Source organism: Triturus cristatus, chromosome 10, assembly GCF_964204655.1.
Source record: "Triturus cristatus chromosome 10, aTriCri1.1, whole genome shotgun sequence".
Lineage (NCBI taxonomy): Eukaryota > Metazoa > Chordata > Amphibia > Caudata > Salamandridae > Triturus > Triturus cristatus.
Genome location: NC_140593.1, coordinates 357,910,605 through 357,929,141, shown reverse-complemented (window position 1 = coordinate 357,929,141; position 18,537 = coordinate 357,910,605). Strand labels below are relative to the sequence as shown.

The 18,537-nt window shown below is 44.2% G+C and overlaps 1 protein-coding gene across 2 annotated transcripts in view; it reads left to right on the top strand.

Moving 5' to 3' along the window:
- Positions 1–18,537, top strand: part of MYRIP (myosin VIIA and Rab interacting protein) — a 1,544,915-nt gene that overhangs the window by 1,318,432 nt on the left and 207,946 nt on the right. The window contains exon 12 of one of the 2 annotated variants that reach the window (XM_085631574.1): positions 9,739–9,927. The exons of the other annotated variant lie outside the window; for it this stretch is intronic. Within the exon in view, the coding sequence (XP_085487700.1) occupies positions 9,739–9,927 (189 nt within the window). The remainder of the gene's footprint in view (positions 1–9,738; positions 9,928–18,537) is intronic. 2 annotated transcript variants of the gene reach the window in all.

Below are 18,537 nucleotides of genomic sequence, written 5' to 3'. Positions count from 1 at the left end.
CTAATGAGGAAGCTACACTGGCTCCCTGTAATACAACATTGTGCATTTAAAATTGGGTGTTTCATCTTCAAATCTCTGCACGGCACTTGTCCGGAATTGATCTCTAACCTTATCCAGAGATATAGATCTGTCCACAACTTGCGTTTAACCCATCCTAACCTCCTAGCTACCCCTACTTACAAACTGAAGAGACTAGGCGGTTGAAGATTTGCGGTCTTAGCCCCTCATTTGTGTAACGCTCTTCCTCTTAACCTTAGATCTTGTACAAACTACTCTATATTCAGAAGACTCCTAAAAACTTGGCTGTTTTCCCAGGCATATGAATGACCAAATAAGAAACCGGCTATTCCTATATTGTGTGCCAAGAAACTGTCTGATGAATGTGCACACTATACATTTTTTTTTTAACAAAACATAATGTTAGCATGTACCTACAGTGAATAAGTAATAAAAAGCTATTTTAACTGTATTGAGTTTAGCTGTTTGCATAGGAAATACTGCTACAGCTGATTAAATCATCAATTCTGCATAATCTAGCTACAGAAAAAGTTCAAGAACTTTTCCTAACTGTTTTTAAGAATCCAATTATTGATAAAGTCAGATGTTTTTTCAAACTTTTTAGGAAATATAACTATAAACGTTATATTGGCTTGCCTGACATTCCTTACTATCACGCTTTTGCCCATACCACTGAGATCTGCACTGTCTCTTTCGCTTCCCAACCCTCTACACAGACACCCTATCAGTTTTCTTTATATCAGTATTTATTTTTTTGCTTTGTAACTGCTGTCATCATGTCCTATGACATGTTCCCCGCTTACCAATTGCATCCTATCTACCTTTGGTTATTCCTGTACAGCGCTATGTCACCCACTTGCTTCACGTTATATAAAACTCTAAAAAAATAAAATAAAAGATTTCTTAGCGTAGTTACTGTTTTAATGCTCTTAATAATTGCAGTGTTACTGCCTTTTACAGCATTAATATCTGTAATGGTTTCACCTCTCATGGTTCCTTGCCTTCTAACCTCTCGCACAAATCTTTTGGATTGTTCCATACCTAGTGGTCTTAGGAATGTACTCCTGTGGTTGTTGGGGCACAAGAAGTAAGTTTGGAAACTTCTGAGCTCCAGAGCTTCAGCGATTCCCACCAGTAAACGTATTCAACTGGCAGTACAACAGCCTCAGATTGAATTTAACTTTTCTCTCAAATGGAGCTCTCCATACCCTTCAGATTTGGGACCTAGGAAATATTCAGCAAGACGTCTCAAAAGCTCCAGAACACCAGCAGGACCAAGCTGTTTCAGAGGTATCTGGCCTTTGGTTCCACAGCAAAGATTTCAGTTTCAGAGGCATCCCACATGAAAAAGATTTTTCTTCTCAAGAAGTGACCCATTCTGTGTTGGGACTTGGATGACATTTCAGCATTTTTCTTCAATAAAGTAACAAAGTCCCTTCCTGATGAAGGACTTAAAAACGTTTCCAATCTTTTTGACTTCCAGACTTTCACCAGGAATAGTTAATTTGGTATGTCCACGACCATTGACTTACATAATATGCTGTATTTTTCTTGGTGTTTTTTCACATTAATTCTTTGAAAATTAATATCTCTGGTTCCCCTTGTTTGATTTTTCTCATTTTTCTCATCTTTTTTTAAATCGTTTTTTTGTAATTTTGTGTTACATTTTCATACAATACAGTAGCAGAGCAAGAACACTAAGCACGTCATACAATCTCGATACAGTGCAATAAGTTTGCAATGCCAACATACAGCTGAGTCATAGTGATGAAATGCACTAGGAAGCCTGTGAGGATTAGGAAACTCGGAGCAGAGTTCCAGTAAAGGATAAGAGACCAATCTTTATATACGTACATATGCACAGAGACTCCGGTATGGCAACCCTGCGGTATCAACAGGAACGGCAGAGCATCATTGAAATCATGCCTGAGTCATGAATTTTAGAAAACTTGGAATAATAAAACCCAAACAAAATAACAGAACAGAGCAGTTCCCTTCCTACCCCATTGCCATCCCTTACAGTTATGATGTTTCATAACCACCACCATGGTATACTGCAAGAATGAGGGGGGGTGTCAAGTGTATCATCAGCACGCAGTGAGCGCTCTCAGTCTACAGCCGCCTACTGCCCTAATGATGTCTCACCCACCGTGCTTAGGGCGCTGCCATCGCGGAAGAGTGGTTAGTCTGCAAATCAGATAAAATGGGGTCCCAATAAGTAGCAATGGAGTACTTGTGTAATCCAAGGGTGTACTCCCTATGCAGGTTCATGCTTTTGGCTTGCGCCCAGTTGAGCATTGAATGCTTCCAAGCTGCGACCCGAGGAGGGGTTCCAAGGCTTTCCACCTGCGGGTGATGAGCCATTTAGCAACTATGAAGCCCATTTTGAGGAAGCGTCAGGTCAAGGTGCTCAATGCAGAAAGACAGTTGAGAGGTGATGGTGGCCCAGTATGTACGGAAGCAGGGGCAGGACCGACGCATGTGCAGTAGGTCAGCATCTATATGAGAAAAGCATGGGCAAGTAGCATACTCCCTGTGATAAAACCTATTGATGTTTGCAGGTGTGAGTTAAGACCTACAAACAATGTAAAGCTGAATAAGCTTGAATCGGGCGTTGCGTGGCACGTGTCATGGGCTCTCTAATAGGGTGGCCCATTCCTTCTCATTACAGGTGCATGCTAAATCTCCCTCCCAGGGTTGGCACAATGGGAGGAGTTGGGGAGCAGTGTGGGAGCAGAGAGAATCAGCGAACCAGCATATAAGGTGTCTGCCCCCCACACATGTAGGTATTGAATTGTGAGATGAATGGGCTGTTCGGTGGTCCTGTCACCCCAGTGGCACCCAAGCATGGCAAGCAATGCACAATGTAGCAAGAATTGTCCCAGAGGTAGGCCAGCTTTCTCCAGGTGCACCTCGAATGTTGCTAATGTACCACCCTTGTATGTATAGGTCCCCCAGTGTGTGTATGCCAGCTTCATGCCATACCGCCAATACAGCCATCGTTGTGGCCCCCCTCATCCTAGGCATACCCAGCAGAACCAGCCCTGGGGCTTAGGGGATTATATGTTTAGTGATAGAGAGGCATCTGCCGAAGCACCGAAACGCAACCTCCCCAACAATAGGGAGTCAGGCACTCGCGTCGGTGTGCAAGGGTGAGACCTTTCATATCTATACAATGCTTTATGGGAAATACAGAAATTATCTGTGACTTTTGGTGTTGAGCCAAAGCATATTGATTGGATAGTTACCCAAACCACAAATACTGCAACAAGATAGTGGGGAAAGAAAAATCAATATCTTGAAAAATGTCATACCTATGTCACTCAAAGAGAAAGTATACCATTTGTTTTTGGACTGAGTTTGACCACAGAGAAATTTGGAACTCTACAAATTGGACTATGTGTGATTAAGTGCCATTTTGTCTCATGTAAATTTTCTGCACTTATTGCAAATGCAGTGGATTGATGCCAAAGGTGGCTGGTTGTCGGTATCACGGAAGCACCATTAAGTAAAACAAAACTTTAGACTATTATACTGCCGTAAATTGCAGGTAGATGTGCAGACAGTAGGTGTAGCCACCATATGCCAGGTTTGGGTCACTATGGAATGCAACGTTACAGGGTAGGAGAAGTGGGCTAAGCTTAATTATTCATGAGGGACAGATCTCAGTTAACAATCTCTTAAAGATGGAAGAGTGCAGAAAATTGTCATAACCAAGAAACTTAGAGGGACAACTGTACTGAGTGCCAAAGTAACATTTCTGAACTTGTTTCATTGCAGAACAAATTGTTATTAAATTATCAAATTAAAAATAAAAACAAGTACACACTAAGAATCTTCTTACCATGTTCAGGTGTGCACTTTCTAGCCTTAGAAACTGAACAGGTCAGTGATTTTCCATGAAGCAAAGGCAGGGTTGGATTGGGATTAATATCAGCCCGGGCACGCAAAAAAAATTGCCCACATTTGCATATTGCCTGTCCGTAAAACACTGCAACTGCGAAATTTTATTTTAAAAAAGGGAGGGGGGGCGGGGTGTAAAGAAAATGCACTGATTCATTTACACTGGTGAAACACACCTGAAAACAAGTGAGGCCTCTTTTGCTCAGGCCCCCTACCCCCGCTCAATATGATTGGGCCGGCCCAGCGAGACAAAGGGAGGTAATGGACGCCCATCTACCTCCGGAAAGGTCACTCAGGCACCAACGGGGCCGCGGCGGCACCCAAACAGTGCAGAAACTGCCCAAATCGACCCCACAGGCTGCTCAAAAAGGCAGCCCACAGCTGGAATTCGGATACTGGCCCCTCGGGCTATGCCCGAGTGCCCGTGTTACCAATCTGACCCTGAGCAAAGGTGACAAACGTCTGTACTAGGCAGGCTTGCTTCCCAGAGAAACGGTAGGCAGTGGCGTAACTAGGGTGGGGCGGTCCGCCCCAGGCGGCACTATTTTGGAAGAGGACAAAGGCATTCAGATAAGGCTCGGCTTGCTTTCGTGGACATTCGTGGACAGGCAGAGAAGGAATAGGACTCGGGCAATGTCCTCTTCTTTTTTGTGCTGGCAGCTGTCCCCCCCTCTCTTCCTATTATTCCCTCTCTTTCTGGCTTGCTCCTCAGTTACTGAAAACCGTGACTTGAAGAAACGGTTCACAACCTCTCTTTCCTTCTTTCATTTAGTTGCTTCCCTGTGAAATGGATCCAAAAAAGACAAGCATTGGCATAGCCAATAGGTCTCGCTTTTGGGACTATATAAGTATTTAGTTATGCAGCACAATATCCTTGGTGCAACAACAACTGTTGCTTGGGAAAACACTTATAAGGTCCCAAAGGCGAGTACTATTGGCTATGCCAATGCTTAGGCAAGGAATGCTGAGGAGGCTGCGTGGGCTGGACAAAGGTACATAGGAAAGGTGAAGATTGATGCCCTTACATGAACAGCTTCCTTAAAGTAGGTAGAGACCCGTATCAGAGTGGGGGTGTTTGAGGGAGAGATGAAGGGGTAGTTTTGTGAGGGAATGGGGCAGTTCTGGATGAGAGTGCTCTTTCACTCTTCCAGGTTATTAGGATTGCAAGGAATGTGCAGAGCAGAGTGCAGCTGCGGGGTTACGTGGGGGACATAAGAGCAGTGCTTAATGAGTATTAAAAAAATGAAATTCGGCACACGCGCTTTAGATTAAAACATTTGAAGCTAAAGCGTGGGTGCCGCAATTGCTTGAAAAGTAAAGAAATAGAAAATGTGCATTTTGTTTCTATTTCTTTACTTTTGAAGCAGTCGAGACACCCGCGCTTCAGCTTCGGATGTTTAAAGCTAAAGAACGTGTGCCGCAACTGAAACTAAAGTAAACAAATAGAAAAAAAAATGGCGACCGCACACTTTCTCTATTTGTTTACTTTTGTTTCAATGGCGGAACCGGCGCTTTAGCTTTGAACATCTTAAGCTAAAGCGCGAGTGCTGCAATTGCTTCAAAAGTAAAAAAAATAGACAAAAAAAGATTTTGTTTTTTCTATTCCTTTACTTTTGAAGCAATAGCGGCACCCGCGCTTTAGCTTAAGATGCTTAAAACGAAAGCATGGGTGCCGCTATTGTAAACATTAGTAAATAAACAGACAAAAAATGCATGTGCCTGCTTCGGTGATCGCAAGATCGCAATTAACAGCAAATAAAAGCGTGGCCGCCATTGAGGCATGCCACGCTGGTTCAAATTTTTTTTTTTTAAGTTGCGGAAGAGCCTGTCCTGCTTACAACAGTAGGCACGAGAAAGGCAAATAAAAGAAAGATGCGGCCATGTCATGTTGGCTCAATTAACAAGCAGGAAGTGGGATAAGGGAGGGGGTGGCAAATGGTGAGCACTTTCGCGGCCACCTTGATGTTCTCAGTGGCCGCGCGGCTCACTGAGAACATCAAAGCGGCCGCAAAAGTGATCAGGCAGGCTGACAAATGGTGCGCGCGCCCAGCGCACATGCACTGTATTGGGAGGCCTGAAAAGCCACTAGTCTGCACTTCCAAATCCTGCTCACTAAAGCTCTCGCCAGAGCAGCGCTAAAGCGCTGGCTCAGGCGAGACCTAAAAAACACTCTTGCGAGAAATGCCCTTTTTCTGAAATTTTTCTATTCCAAAGTGCAGCGGGATGGAGAGAAATAGAAGGTTTTAAATATGAAAAATAAATACATAACTAAATAAAGCAAGACAGAGTGGTTGCAAAGTGGCCAGATTGGTTTATTTTACATCCAAATACATCAGCATCACTTTACAGAGTGTGCCAGTGAAGCGCTACTTTTGTTTTCTCGTCTTTCTTTGAACAGCATTGTTGTTCCCAGGTGGGAAAGTGTACCATTCCTGGAGGTACTGCAATACCTGGTTGATGGGTGGATTGGAAAACAAAATGTGTACCATGGCTCTGTGTTTATGGATGTGGTCTTTTTAAACCATACTGCTTACGTTTTGTAAGGATATAAGCAATGGACATTGAAACGTTTCCCTTCTGGGCCTTCTAGTCATGTCCTTAACTTTTCAGGTAAAACCACTTGCTGATTTCTGAATAGTGAGTGAGAGATCGTTAAGGTAACCATGTTGTTTCTGCTTACATTTTACATGCTTTACTTAATCTTGCATTCCCTATGAGTGGTTGCGTTTACTTTTTTTTTTTTTTAGGCAGCATATTACTCTTATCAAGTGCATAATTTGAATTGAGCCACATCCAAGTGTTTATAGTGGCACAATTAAGATATAGCTGAAGGCAGAGCGAGTTTCTCTCAGTGGGGAAGTATGGTGTTCAGTGGGGGAGAGGATGTGGCACTATGGCCAGAGCTGTCGAATTTGGAACTGGGGAACCGGGTTCAGCCTTCATGACCAGTCCACCAGACCACTCTACTGAGGGAGCACATTCCCATGCTAGACCTTAGAAGGCTTGATGTCTTAGCACAAGCAGGTGTACCCTAGTGGTGTCAATTGTGGGTTAACCTTGAAGGCCTGTCCACCACAATCCATACTGAAGTTCATCTCCAGTCTTGCGGGCAGGCCTACAAAGCAGCACACCCTAGAGCAACAGTGATCTAGTCGCTGTGACTCTGTCACTGAGGTCACATGAACCTTGAGCAGATTAGGGCGATGTGAACGGTGTGACCGCACTGGGTTCCTATTTCGGGTGGGTGCGTAGTATTTGCAAGTATATTTTGGTTTTAAAAAAACTTGCTGCCTCCTTCCAGGCGTCCAGCAATTTTCAGGAGCAATAAAAATGTCATGATAACTTCGGTGATTTATGTTCTTCCTAGAGAGAGATCGGAGTTTTGTCTAGTGGAAGGGTTGACTCCTGGAAAGGTAGCACAGAGGGTTAATGTGCCTGCTGCAAAGAACATGTACCATGCAGATCACAAAGTGCACTGCTGTAATGGGGGGACCATGAAGAATGGTCATTTAATGTCAGCTGTAGATGATGGATCCCTGAACAGTGTCATGGATGTGCATGTTTGCATTGTGCGGAGGGGATTACCAGGTAATTATTCACGCAGCTCTCTGATGGATGTCACATGCGGTTTTTCGGAGTCCCCAGATAGATCATGCAGTCTGTGTGTTCTCTTTTGTACTGCGAGTCACTGGTATATTCAACTGTGTAGCCTTGGACCGTGTCATGTATGTGCATGTAACTTGCATGATCGAGGAAACTATTAGCAGCGATACTACGTGTCTCTCGGACCTCTTTCAAGTGCTCGCCGTCCTTTTTACCCAGCAACCCCCCCTCCCCAGGGGCGGCAATCTGAGGGATAGCCCCGGGAGCCACAAGCTCTAGCTACGCCTCTGAGGGTAGGCCTGTGGCCCCGTCTTCTATGGTATGCGTTTTCGCCCCACTTTTCATGAAAAGATACAATATTTATTTTTTAAATTTCTCCCAGGCTCTCATCCATCACTGGACATATTCAGAGTTAAATAAAAGTTTCTGTGCATAATTTCCTCATACCTTTAGAATATTGTGCTGACACAATTTTGTATTTATTTTTTATGTATTCTGTTTCAGAGCTACTTTTACACAATAGATTTTATCCCCGAAACTGTCCTCACCTTGTGAAAGCTTGCTTTACTGATGTGGAGGACTACACTTATGCACTATATTCTTGAATTATCAAGCAGCTGCTGTTCATTTAAGTATATAAGATTGTTCTCTGTGATTAGTGACCTCCTGACTACCACGTTTCTATATACTGCTCGTTTAAAAATGTTGAAATATTGTGAGATTGGTTTGGAGGGACTGTACCCTGGCCCTTAGAGTACATAATCAGATGAGTTTTTTAAGCCACTAAAATATTATGAGGAGGTGAATGTGTTGAGACGTTACAAGTTCAGCTATCTCTCTATAATTTGCCTTCTAGCATATGTATTGATTTATATAAGATATATTGGGATGTATGACGTTACAACGCATGCTTTTACACCGCATGCCGTTACAACGCATTTTTTACACCGCAAGATCTGTTACAACGCCAGCCTTTACAACGCATGCTTTTACAACGACGTACACTAGATGGAGTGCTGACATTAGAAATGTATAATTTACTATTCTAACTCCAGTCCACGTTGCAGTAGGGAAGGTGTTTGGATAGTAAAACTACACTATTTCTAATGTTAGCACGCCATCTAGTGCATTTCGTTGTAATGGCATGCGTTGTAATGGCATGCGTTGTAACAGATTTCGCGTTGTAATAGTTTCGTTGTAATGGTAGTGCGGTGTAAAAGTTGCGTTGTAAAGGTTGTTCACCGATATATTGGATTCGGTGGTAAAAGATTAATGTTTTGTGACTGGATTTTGGCCGTAAAACATTAATTCATATGTTAAGATATTGGTATTTGAAAGGCATGCCTTTTACATCCCCCTTCCATATAACGATTCTGTATTTAGTCTGAAATCCAAAATATGATTCAGTAAGGTGTTACTAAATCTTAATTTGGGTTTTGTGCATTTAGAAGTGTCATTTTTCAGATTTGACCTTTGCGACTAATATCGCTTTGTACATCGGGCCCATAATTACTTTAATTACAAAAAAAACAGTATTTGTTGATATCAATAGTTTGTAGATGCAAACCCATTTTGGATGAGGTCTGTATTTACTTGCTGCTGTTCCATTAGTCAGCGTTTGCTACATCAAGGGGACTAAATAGCATTAGACATGAAATTTGAACAGGAGGAAAAGTCGAAATGTAGTTTGGCAGATATGGCACAGGTGTTAATATATTGCTTTTTTTGTTAAATTATGCTAAAAACTAAGTACTAACCATTGCCATTTTACCAAGTGACAGACGCTTGGATTGTGGTGGTGAATGTTTCCTTACTCCTATGCAATGCTATGTTTCAGTGCTCCTCTTCCCATGCACAAGATGACATACTTATACAAATGTGGCTGGGTCATGAAAATTGGACTGGTGCCGGGCAACTTTGTGCAGGTTCTGGGCCATTGTGCAGCTCCATTTGCACCGACTTTCAGTTCAAATAATGACATTAGCTCCAACAGACTAGTGCAAAAACTGCATTTTGTACCAGTTGATTGTGGCCAATGACGATTTAAGATTGTGCCAAATTGCCTGGCACCAGTGGAAAATTTCCCTACTCTGATGCATCTGTAGTTGTTTCTATATGTAATACCTGCAATATGCTGTGGGAGATGCTTTGCTTTCTTGTGCCATTACTAATCATTTGCTTTTGTTTGTCCCTATCTGCCTTCTGACAAAACAGAAGTACTCCGCTGCCTCCCTGTGCAACATTTCAACAAAGGTACTAAAAGTCATCAATGCCACAGAGGAATTGATAGCAGAATCTAGTGGACCCTGGGACCACCCAGCAGAAACAAATGATCGAGGAACATTGTCTCTAGCTGCCGACCCCATTAGACTGGACGAACAGCTCACCAAACTGGAAGAAAATGTAAGACTGCATCATGCACATGTGTTCTTGCAAGTACCAAAGACATGTAGGCTTTCAAAATCAAAGTAGAAGATACATTTATAGAACCAGGAGTAACAAATTATTAACCAACATCACCACAGACAGCTGGTGCACGGCATGGGCCTCACAGCCAGTGCCACAGCATGGTCAGGGCGCACTGAGAACAGTCTACTGCAATCAACAGTTGTTATTTCTGCCAACTCCCCATCCACACCCTCCCCCCTCGTCATCCACTAAGAATTGTTAGTGTTTTTGTGGAACCCTCTGAAACTAATCCCATATTTTTCCTAGAGTTTACCCGATGCACGTTTAAAGTCAGCCGCTTGACGAACTCCTGCGTTTATCAAAGGTCAAATTAGTAACGTTTTTAGAACTGAAGGAAAGGCAGTCTCAGAAATTATTAGCAAATGTGTTTTATTTTGTGTAAATAACTGGGTTTTTAAAATTGAATGAACTTGTACTTCTGGACACTTACCCGCACGTTCACTTAATCTTCCACTGACCAAGGTGAGCTGGTGTACTCCATCTGTCAGAGCGGGTCACCGAACTCATGCCATCTTGGTCAGCGCTGTAGTTGACCTGCATACCGTGAACGCTCCGCCCTACTTAAGGAACGGGTTTGCAAGTGCGCAGCGCGCGCACCGCTGGTGCACCAAAGGCAAACCCGTCTGAGCCCGTCCGCTCACCGACCACGCACAGCATCAGCCACGCTGCCGGTCGCCCACCAGGTCAAAAAAGACTCCAATATTCAAAGAGCAACTCCTATACATAGGTGAGCAGGGTGGTATAGACTTAAAAATTACCCGTTCGGGAAGGGGTAAGAGCGTGAGGTTGGAAAATACATCAAATAGACTGAAATGCGGTCTACTGAACGCCAGGTCTCTAGTTAAGCATCACCAAGAGATCTTTGCGCTATTGGAGTGCAGAGATCTGAATGTACTATTCCTAACGGAGACTTGGATGCGTGAGGACTTAGAAGTGGAATTGGGACTTACCTGCCCCCTCAGGGTACAAAGCCTTTCACAAACCCCGGGGAGAGGAGGAGGGGTTGGAGTCGTATTTAAAGAAGAACGGAACTTTGTACCTCTACACATTGATGACGTAGCAGGTACTGAACTATTAGGGTTCTCCTTAAAAGAGGCTAGTGGACAAATATTATCAGGCATGGTATGTTACAGGCCACCAGGAGGGCAGAGGTTCCAGTATCAGATATTGATCGACATGTTCTATAACATGGCTCTGACCCACTCTCGGATGATTATACTTGGGGACTTTAACCTTTGGGATAATGGGAGTCTTGGCCCAGCACTGAAAGAAATAGTGCAAGCGTGTGAGAGTCTCAGTTAGCAGCAACTGGTGCTACAACCAACACACCAAGGTGGGCATATCCAAGACCTAGTATTCGTCAACCATACGGAGGCGGAGGTGGTCGAGGTTCTGCCTCTATGGTGGACCGATCACTCCTTGATTCAGTTTATGCTAACTCTACCTAATGTGAGCAGTAGAGCAATCCTGTCGGAGCACTTCCATCAGGGAAGGGAATGGACCAGGCTGATAAAAAACAAACATAACACACTGCTTACAGAATAGAACCCCTTCGACCCCAGTAAGTAGGTGGAAGCTAATTATCAGACCTTTTGTGATCAGATATATCATACTCTGGATTCTACCTTACCAGTAAAAAAGTTAAAAAACAGAAATAAACAATCAGCCCCTTGGTACAGCGAGGAACTGAAAGTGATACGTAAAGAATGTAAACAGGCAGAAAGAAAATGGAGGAGGGGTTATGATGAACTAGATAAAATAAAATCTTGAGAACACGAATGGTCATATATAAGGCAGCAATCATTAAGTCACAAGCTGAATACTACACAAAAAGTATTCTGCAGGCTCCCAACAGTGCCAAGACTGTTTTCAATATAGTGAAGGACTTATCTAAACCTGCCTGTGCGAGTAGTAAGATCACAGCTACACAAAAGCTCTGTGATGATCTTACAGTCTATTTTGACAATAAGATTAATAAAATTATCAATGGGCTGAAACTAAATCAAACATCTTGCTTGAGTGATGGAAATATTTTAGTGACATCACTGCTGTTGGAGAAGCAGGAGGAGGAAACTGATACTGGTCAACAGGCTATACTGGAACGCTTGCACATTCCTACGGTGGATGCGTTCAATAAATTAGCTCTGAGTGTCACCTCCGGCTCACTGCTGGATCCTCTTCCACAGAGAATATGGAAGGAATTCAGCTCAGAACTCCTCCCACGGCTGTATCAAATTTGTTGCCAATCATTGGACAAAGGAGAGGTACCTGAAGGCTGGAAGCAGGCAATGGTGACTCCACTGCTCAAAAAGCCGTCACTTGATCCTCTCTGTCCGTCCAATTACAGGCCTATTTCACTACTACCTTATCCTGTAAAAATTCTGGAGCGCGCAGTTAGCAAATCCATCTCTCTCTTCCTAGAAGAATACCATCTATTAGATGAGGCTCAATTTGGATTCTGTCCTGAGCACGGAACAGAAACAGCCTTAGTCACAGTCCTTGATGACCTAAGAATGCGCGCTGACAATGGAAATCCGGTTGTACTGTTACTACTGGATATGTCAGCCGCATTCGATACGGTGAACCTCGATACTCTGCTGGAAAGACTCAGGAATATAGGACTCAAGGGTCAGGCGTTGAAATGGCTCCAGTCCTATCAGACGGTGAAGTACTGGGTATTTTAGACCCAGCGGTGCAGGGGCACACACCCTATGACTTCTGGGTTCTCCCTGTTCCAGACCTACAGAAACACAGAGTCTTCTGGGTGAAGTCAAAGATTCATTTATTGGCTGCAGACCAATTACAGGTATCCTAGAAGTACAACAGCGTGTATGTTCTCAGGAGACTGCTAAAAATCATAGAAACGGACTTCTTCTTAAATACACTTTTTCCTGCTTCAGGCATACATTCCTAGGTTTATGGCATGGTCATTTAACGTATACATTTCAAACGAAAAGGCAGAGTCATGATGACCATCCCACATTCCAGTTAAACCAGCCCACAATTATTTACCCAGCAAGGTTCAGATCCCACATCAGATATCGATAGGCCCCAATAAAACACGGGCAGCTCCTGTTGATAGAAACAAGTCATAAAGCAGGAACAGTCAGGTGTGAAAGAGATTAGCCGGGGGCTCGTGTAGGATGAAAGGGTTTTATGGTGTGTCAAGCCCTGATGCTAATCACAGGTGGACGGAGGAAGGGGTGCTCGTGAGACCGGACTGACCTGGGGCAGCAGAGCCAGCTGCCCGGGTCACAAAGAAGTCAAAGGAAAGCACATGTACTGTGAGGCCCGAATTTGCTTCATTACAGCCTATATGAGGGCAATCATAAGATGGCCACCGCTCCAAGATGGAACCCGCGTAGTAATGTAAAACAACGTGTACACAGTGCATCCATAGCTAGAACGTTATACAAAGCACTTGTACATACCGCATTAACCATTTGCGGTTCGCTAATACCAGGATAGACAGGGGTGGGGCCCTGTCCCCTACGCGGTCCCAGAGATTAAAGTACGACAGACCCTCCTTTTGCCCTTACATAGGCAATCACTATACTCATCTTAATCCGAGTCTAGGTCAAGGTTCACAAAGTCATGGAGATGTTGCTGTAGCATCATCCTATTACTTAGCTCGTCCCTCGATACAGGTTTCCTTACACATAATGTAGCACAGAGGCCACATATCGCAGGAGCACACTGTATACACAGACAGAACAGGAAAAGAATCACTAAGATCATTCCAATGACCATCAGAACTTTCCAACCCCAGGCAGATATCAGTTCCCAGAACCACCCCACCAGTGACCAATCTCCTTTATCCACGTGTATGGATTCAGATATTTTATGCAGTTTGGAGATGGCTTGATATACTGTTGGAGCGTTATCTGGTATGAAAATGCAACAACTGGATTGGATAACCTTACATACCCCACCGCGGTCTGCAAGAATAACGTCTAGAACCATGCGGTTCTGCAAAGTCATAAGGCGATCCGCTTGGAGCTCAGCTGTCAGATTACCGAGGGCACCAGCCATTACATTGACAGTGGATTCAACCACACGAGTCAGTTGTCTCAGGTTCCTACTATTTACCATAGGTCCCCAAAACGGCAGGAAACCCAAGAAGAAGTCTCCCGCTTCCTGACCGGCAGTATCCTCCTTACTAATTACGCCCCTCACAACTATGGTCTTGTGATAGTCAGAGGCAGCAGTAAATGTTGGCGGTAGCAAGTTCGCAATATAACATGTGCCCGAGAAATCAGGGGGCAACCATGTATATGCTCAATCTTTGCAGATGAAATATGTGCCCTTGGCAGCCAAAAACGCAGGAGAAAACTGTGATGGGAAAGTGTACGTTTCAGTACAGTCACTTTCCCCCAGTTGAGCCCTAGGATTCTGACCATTTCCTTGTAAGCAGAACCGACCTATGTGGGGTACGACCCAAATTGGGGATGAGATTTTTCGCTGTCTTTCACCCAGACTAATACTATACCCCGTTGCGTTCCATCCTACATAAGGTCTCAATTCTTCCTTGGGTATGGACGAATATGCATCGATATCTCGGCTTATATCGGCAACTCCTTTCATCAAAGCCTTATTATTGGTGATAGGTCTGATGGAACGCGGTTGTCGAGGGGAGTACGTATCTAGAGCATAGAGAAACATGGTCTGGAATGCCCATGACGATCCATTGTAACTAAATGGCAGCACCAAATAGGGAATACCCTTATTAATGGTATGTGGCATTAACCCACACACCCAGCAATTGGTTGTATTCATTACTAGTTGGTGCTGGTGCAAGAGCTGAATAAACGAGTTATTTACAAACTCTGATTGTCTGCTTTGTTCGTGTTCAGGCAGAGGGTGAAAAGAGTGTGAGGAGGCAGTAGAAAGAGGTATAGGCTGTACAGTGGGTGCAATGGGCTTTTGAGAGGAGAAAAATACGAATCCTACGATGAACATTATTATACTACATAGTATAAATAGGCACAAAAATACAAAACATTTACTCTTTATAATTTTACACATCCTTGTTTTAAAGTTCATTTCCTCGACGGGTCTCTCCATCTTAAAAAACTCCATCCTCTAATCGGGCCGCTCGCGGCGGATGAGTTTCTTCTGCTAAGGAGTACGCCTGTCAGTCCAGGGAAACGCCCTAGACCAACCAGAACCGTTGACCTAATGTCTTCGGCTTGTACCCCAAAGTCTTGGCACCGCGACCCTGCGGCTGAACCCGGATGGTGGTTCGAAAAACAAAAATCAAGAAAGTCCTTCAGATGGGAGAGCTTATAATGTCAAAAAGAAAAAATAGTAAGGAAATCTTTATTTGTCCATAGGCCTCGGTCTCAAATTATAGCGGAGACGGCCAGGTGCTGTTTGATCCTGGAACAAAAGTTCAGGCTCTGTGGTGTCCAATCGATTTGACGATGGCACAGCTTCTTGTAAAATATCGTTACTCTCTTGGTCTGAAGCTGTGTCTCTTATGCGTGCGTCACTGAATGGTACAAAACGAGGTACAGTGTCTGTCTCAGAGTCGACGATACCCTCCTGGACCCACTGGTCATATGGCAGGAGCAAGGGGACTACCTTGCAGTGGGTGCCATGGACCCAATTCTTTCTCCCTTTCACTCGAACCGCTGATCTCGTTGACAGAAGTACAAGGTGGGGGCCGATCCAACGAGGCTCGTCGTTGCTCTTGCGCTGGAAATTTCTAATCAGCACCCATGTGACAGGGTCGATAGGGTGTCCAGGAGTTTCAGAAGCTTGGGGTAGAGTATCATGCACCTGTTGATGTAAAACACGCAGTTTAACAGTCAAATCATACAAGTAATCGAGTAGTACTGGATGCTCGATCTCACTGAATTTCGTAGGCCTTGGTACACCCCATACGTTGGCCGGGCGGCCAAAAACCACTTCGTAAGGACTAAGTCCCACTCGTGAGTGTACGGTCATTCTGGTGGACAGGAGTGCTAAAGGCAGAGCGTCAGGCCATTTAAGACCGGTGCTCGCCTGGATTTTGGCCAGTTTAAGTTTTAGAGCGCCGTTGTAGCGCTCTACTAATCCAGCTGATTGGGGGTGATTTGCAGCGTGAAACTTCTGCTTAATACCTAGCCCCTCACACACATTCTTCATTACTTTACCCACAAACTCACTTCCATTATCACACCACACCATTCTTGGCATTCCAAACCTAGGGAAGAATTCTTTCACAAGGGCTTTGGCTGTGGATAGGGCAGTGTTATCCTTTAGAGGATAGGCCTCTACCCATTTTGAAAAAGCGCAGACAACCACCAATACATATTTCAGGTTGTTGCACCTTTCCATGTGGATAAAGTCCAGTTGCAAAACTTCAAATGGATATGATGGGGGTGCAAAATGACCAGCTGGAGTTGGGGTTCCCCTACCATGGTTATATTTCAAGCATACCATGCAATTCTTGACCACATTCTCTGCGCACTTGGTAATCCCAGCATTCTGCCATACTGGAGCCAACAACTTACAAATTCCTTTCGTACTGATGTGTGCCATTCCATGTGCCATTGTAACTACTGGAAGCACATATGCATCAGGCAACAACCATCGCCTATGTTCTGTCAGATCAATCCAACAACCATTCTCATCCAACTTACCCACACTTTCTCTCCACTTGCTTAATTCTTTCTCTGTGGCTTCAGCTTGAAGGGACTTCACACTCTCTATCGTGTTCTCACACATTCCAACATCATCAACCCATCTTGCGGGGCCTGCAACATATATTCTAGTCTTTACATTCTGTGCTGTTTCTTTCGCGATCTCATCAGCAAACGCATTCCCACGTCCGACATCATCGGTGACTTTCCTGTGCGCACTGCATTTCATGATCGCAACTTGCAACGGTAGGGTCAGTGACTCAAGGAGATCATTCACCAACTTGCCATTCTGAATTTTAGCTCCATGCGACGTCAGGAACCCACGTTCTTTCCACAATCGCCCAAAACTATGAGCCACGCCAAAGGCGTACTGGCTATCGGTGTATATATTCACTCTCATTCCTTCAGACAACACGCATGCTCTTGTGAGGGCGATTAATTCTGCTGCTTGGGCCGAATTATGTGGCACTCGTGCAGTTTCCACAACCGTGTGTAAAGTCGTGATAGCATATGCAGCAGTCGTGTCACCATTAGGGAGCTTGAAACACGAACCATCCACCCATAAAGTACCATCACACTCAGTCAGGGGAGTATCTTTTAGATCTACTCTCCCTTTCGTCTCTTCCTCTGTTCTGAACAGACAGTCATGTTGCTCAATCTCATCTAGGTCTGCTGGATTTGGCAATAACGTAGCTGGATTCAGCGTGTTGCATCTCTTTATGTGTATGTGATTTGCTAACAGTGTGAGCTCATAGCCTGATAATCGCGCACTAGTCAAGTGTTGTGTCTTGGTCCTGTTTAATAATGTGTCTACAGCATGTGGAACCATAACGATCAATGTGTTTTCCATTACCAGACCAGCAGATTGTCGGATAGACATAGCTGCAGCAGCTGTCGCTCTCAGACAGCTTGGCAATGCCCTCGCTACAGGGTCCAAGGTTGATGAAAAATATGCGCAAGGGCGCGGTCTGTCGCCAAAAGGCTGTGTTAACACACATAACGCACAACCATCTTTCTCGTGAACATACAATGTAAAAGGCTTGCTGTAGTCAGGGGTACCCAACACAGGAGCTGAACATAATGCATTGCGCAATTCCACAAAACTTTTCTGGCACTCTTCAGACCATGGGATAGGATTCGGTGTGTCTTTGCATGTTAATGCTAACAAAGGTTTTGCCAACAAGGAAAAATTTGGGATCCAGTGCCTACAGTATGAGGTAATGCCCAAGAAAGCACGCACTTCTCTCTGTGTTCTTGGCACACTCAACTGTGCAATGGCTTGAATTCTCTCTGGGGTCAGCTTCCTTCCCTCCTTCGACAAGAGATGACCTAAGTAGGTCACTTCTTGTCGACAATATTGCAGCTTTGAGAGAGACACTTTGTGATGGAAAGCAGATAAATGACGCAACAATGATAATGTGGCTTCTTTGCAGATCTTCTCAGTATCCGCGGCAATTAGTAAATCGTCAACGTACTGAATCAGGATAGCGCCACTAGGTAAAACAAGTGCATCAAGCTGCGCTTTCAAAGCTTGGCTGTATATTGATGGACTTTCACAGTAGCCCTGGGGAGCGCGTTTGAAGCGGAAGCTTCGGCCTCCCAGACTGAAGCCAAAAATGTGTCTGCTCTCCTCTGCAATTGGGATGCTAAAGAAAGCATTCTTTAAATCGATCACTGAAAACCATGCAGCAGAGGCTGGAATCATCGTTAGCAAGGCAGTTATATCAGGGACAACTGGAAACTGTGGCACAACAATCTTATTAACCTCTCTAAGATCAATCACGAATCTGTAAACAGGTGGCTGTGAAGGGTCCGTTCGTTTTAAGACAGGCAAAATCGGACTATTGCAAACGTTGCCTCTTGTCTCTTCAATTACACCCTTATTAATCAAGTCGCTGACAATGTCTAACAATGCTTT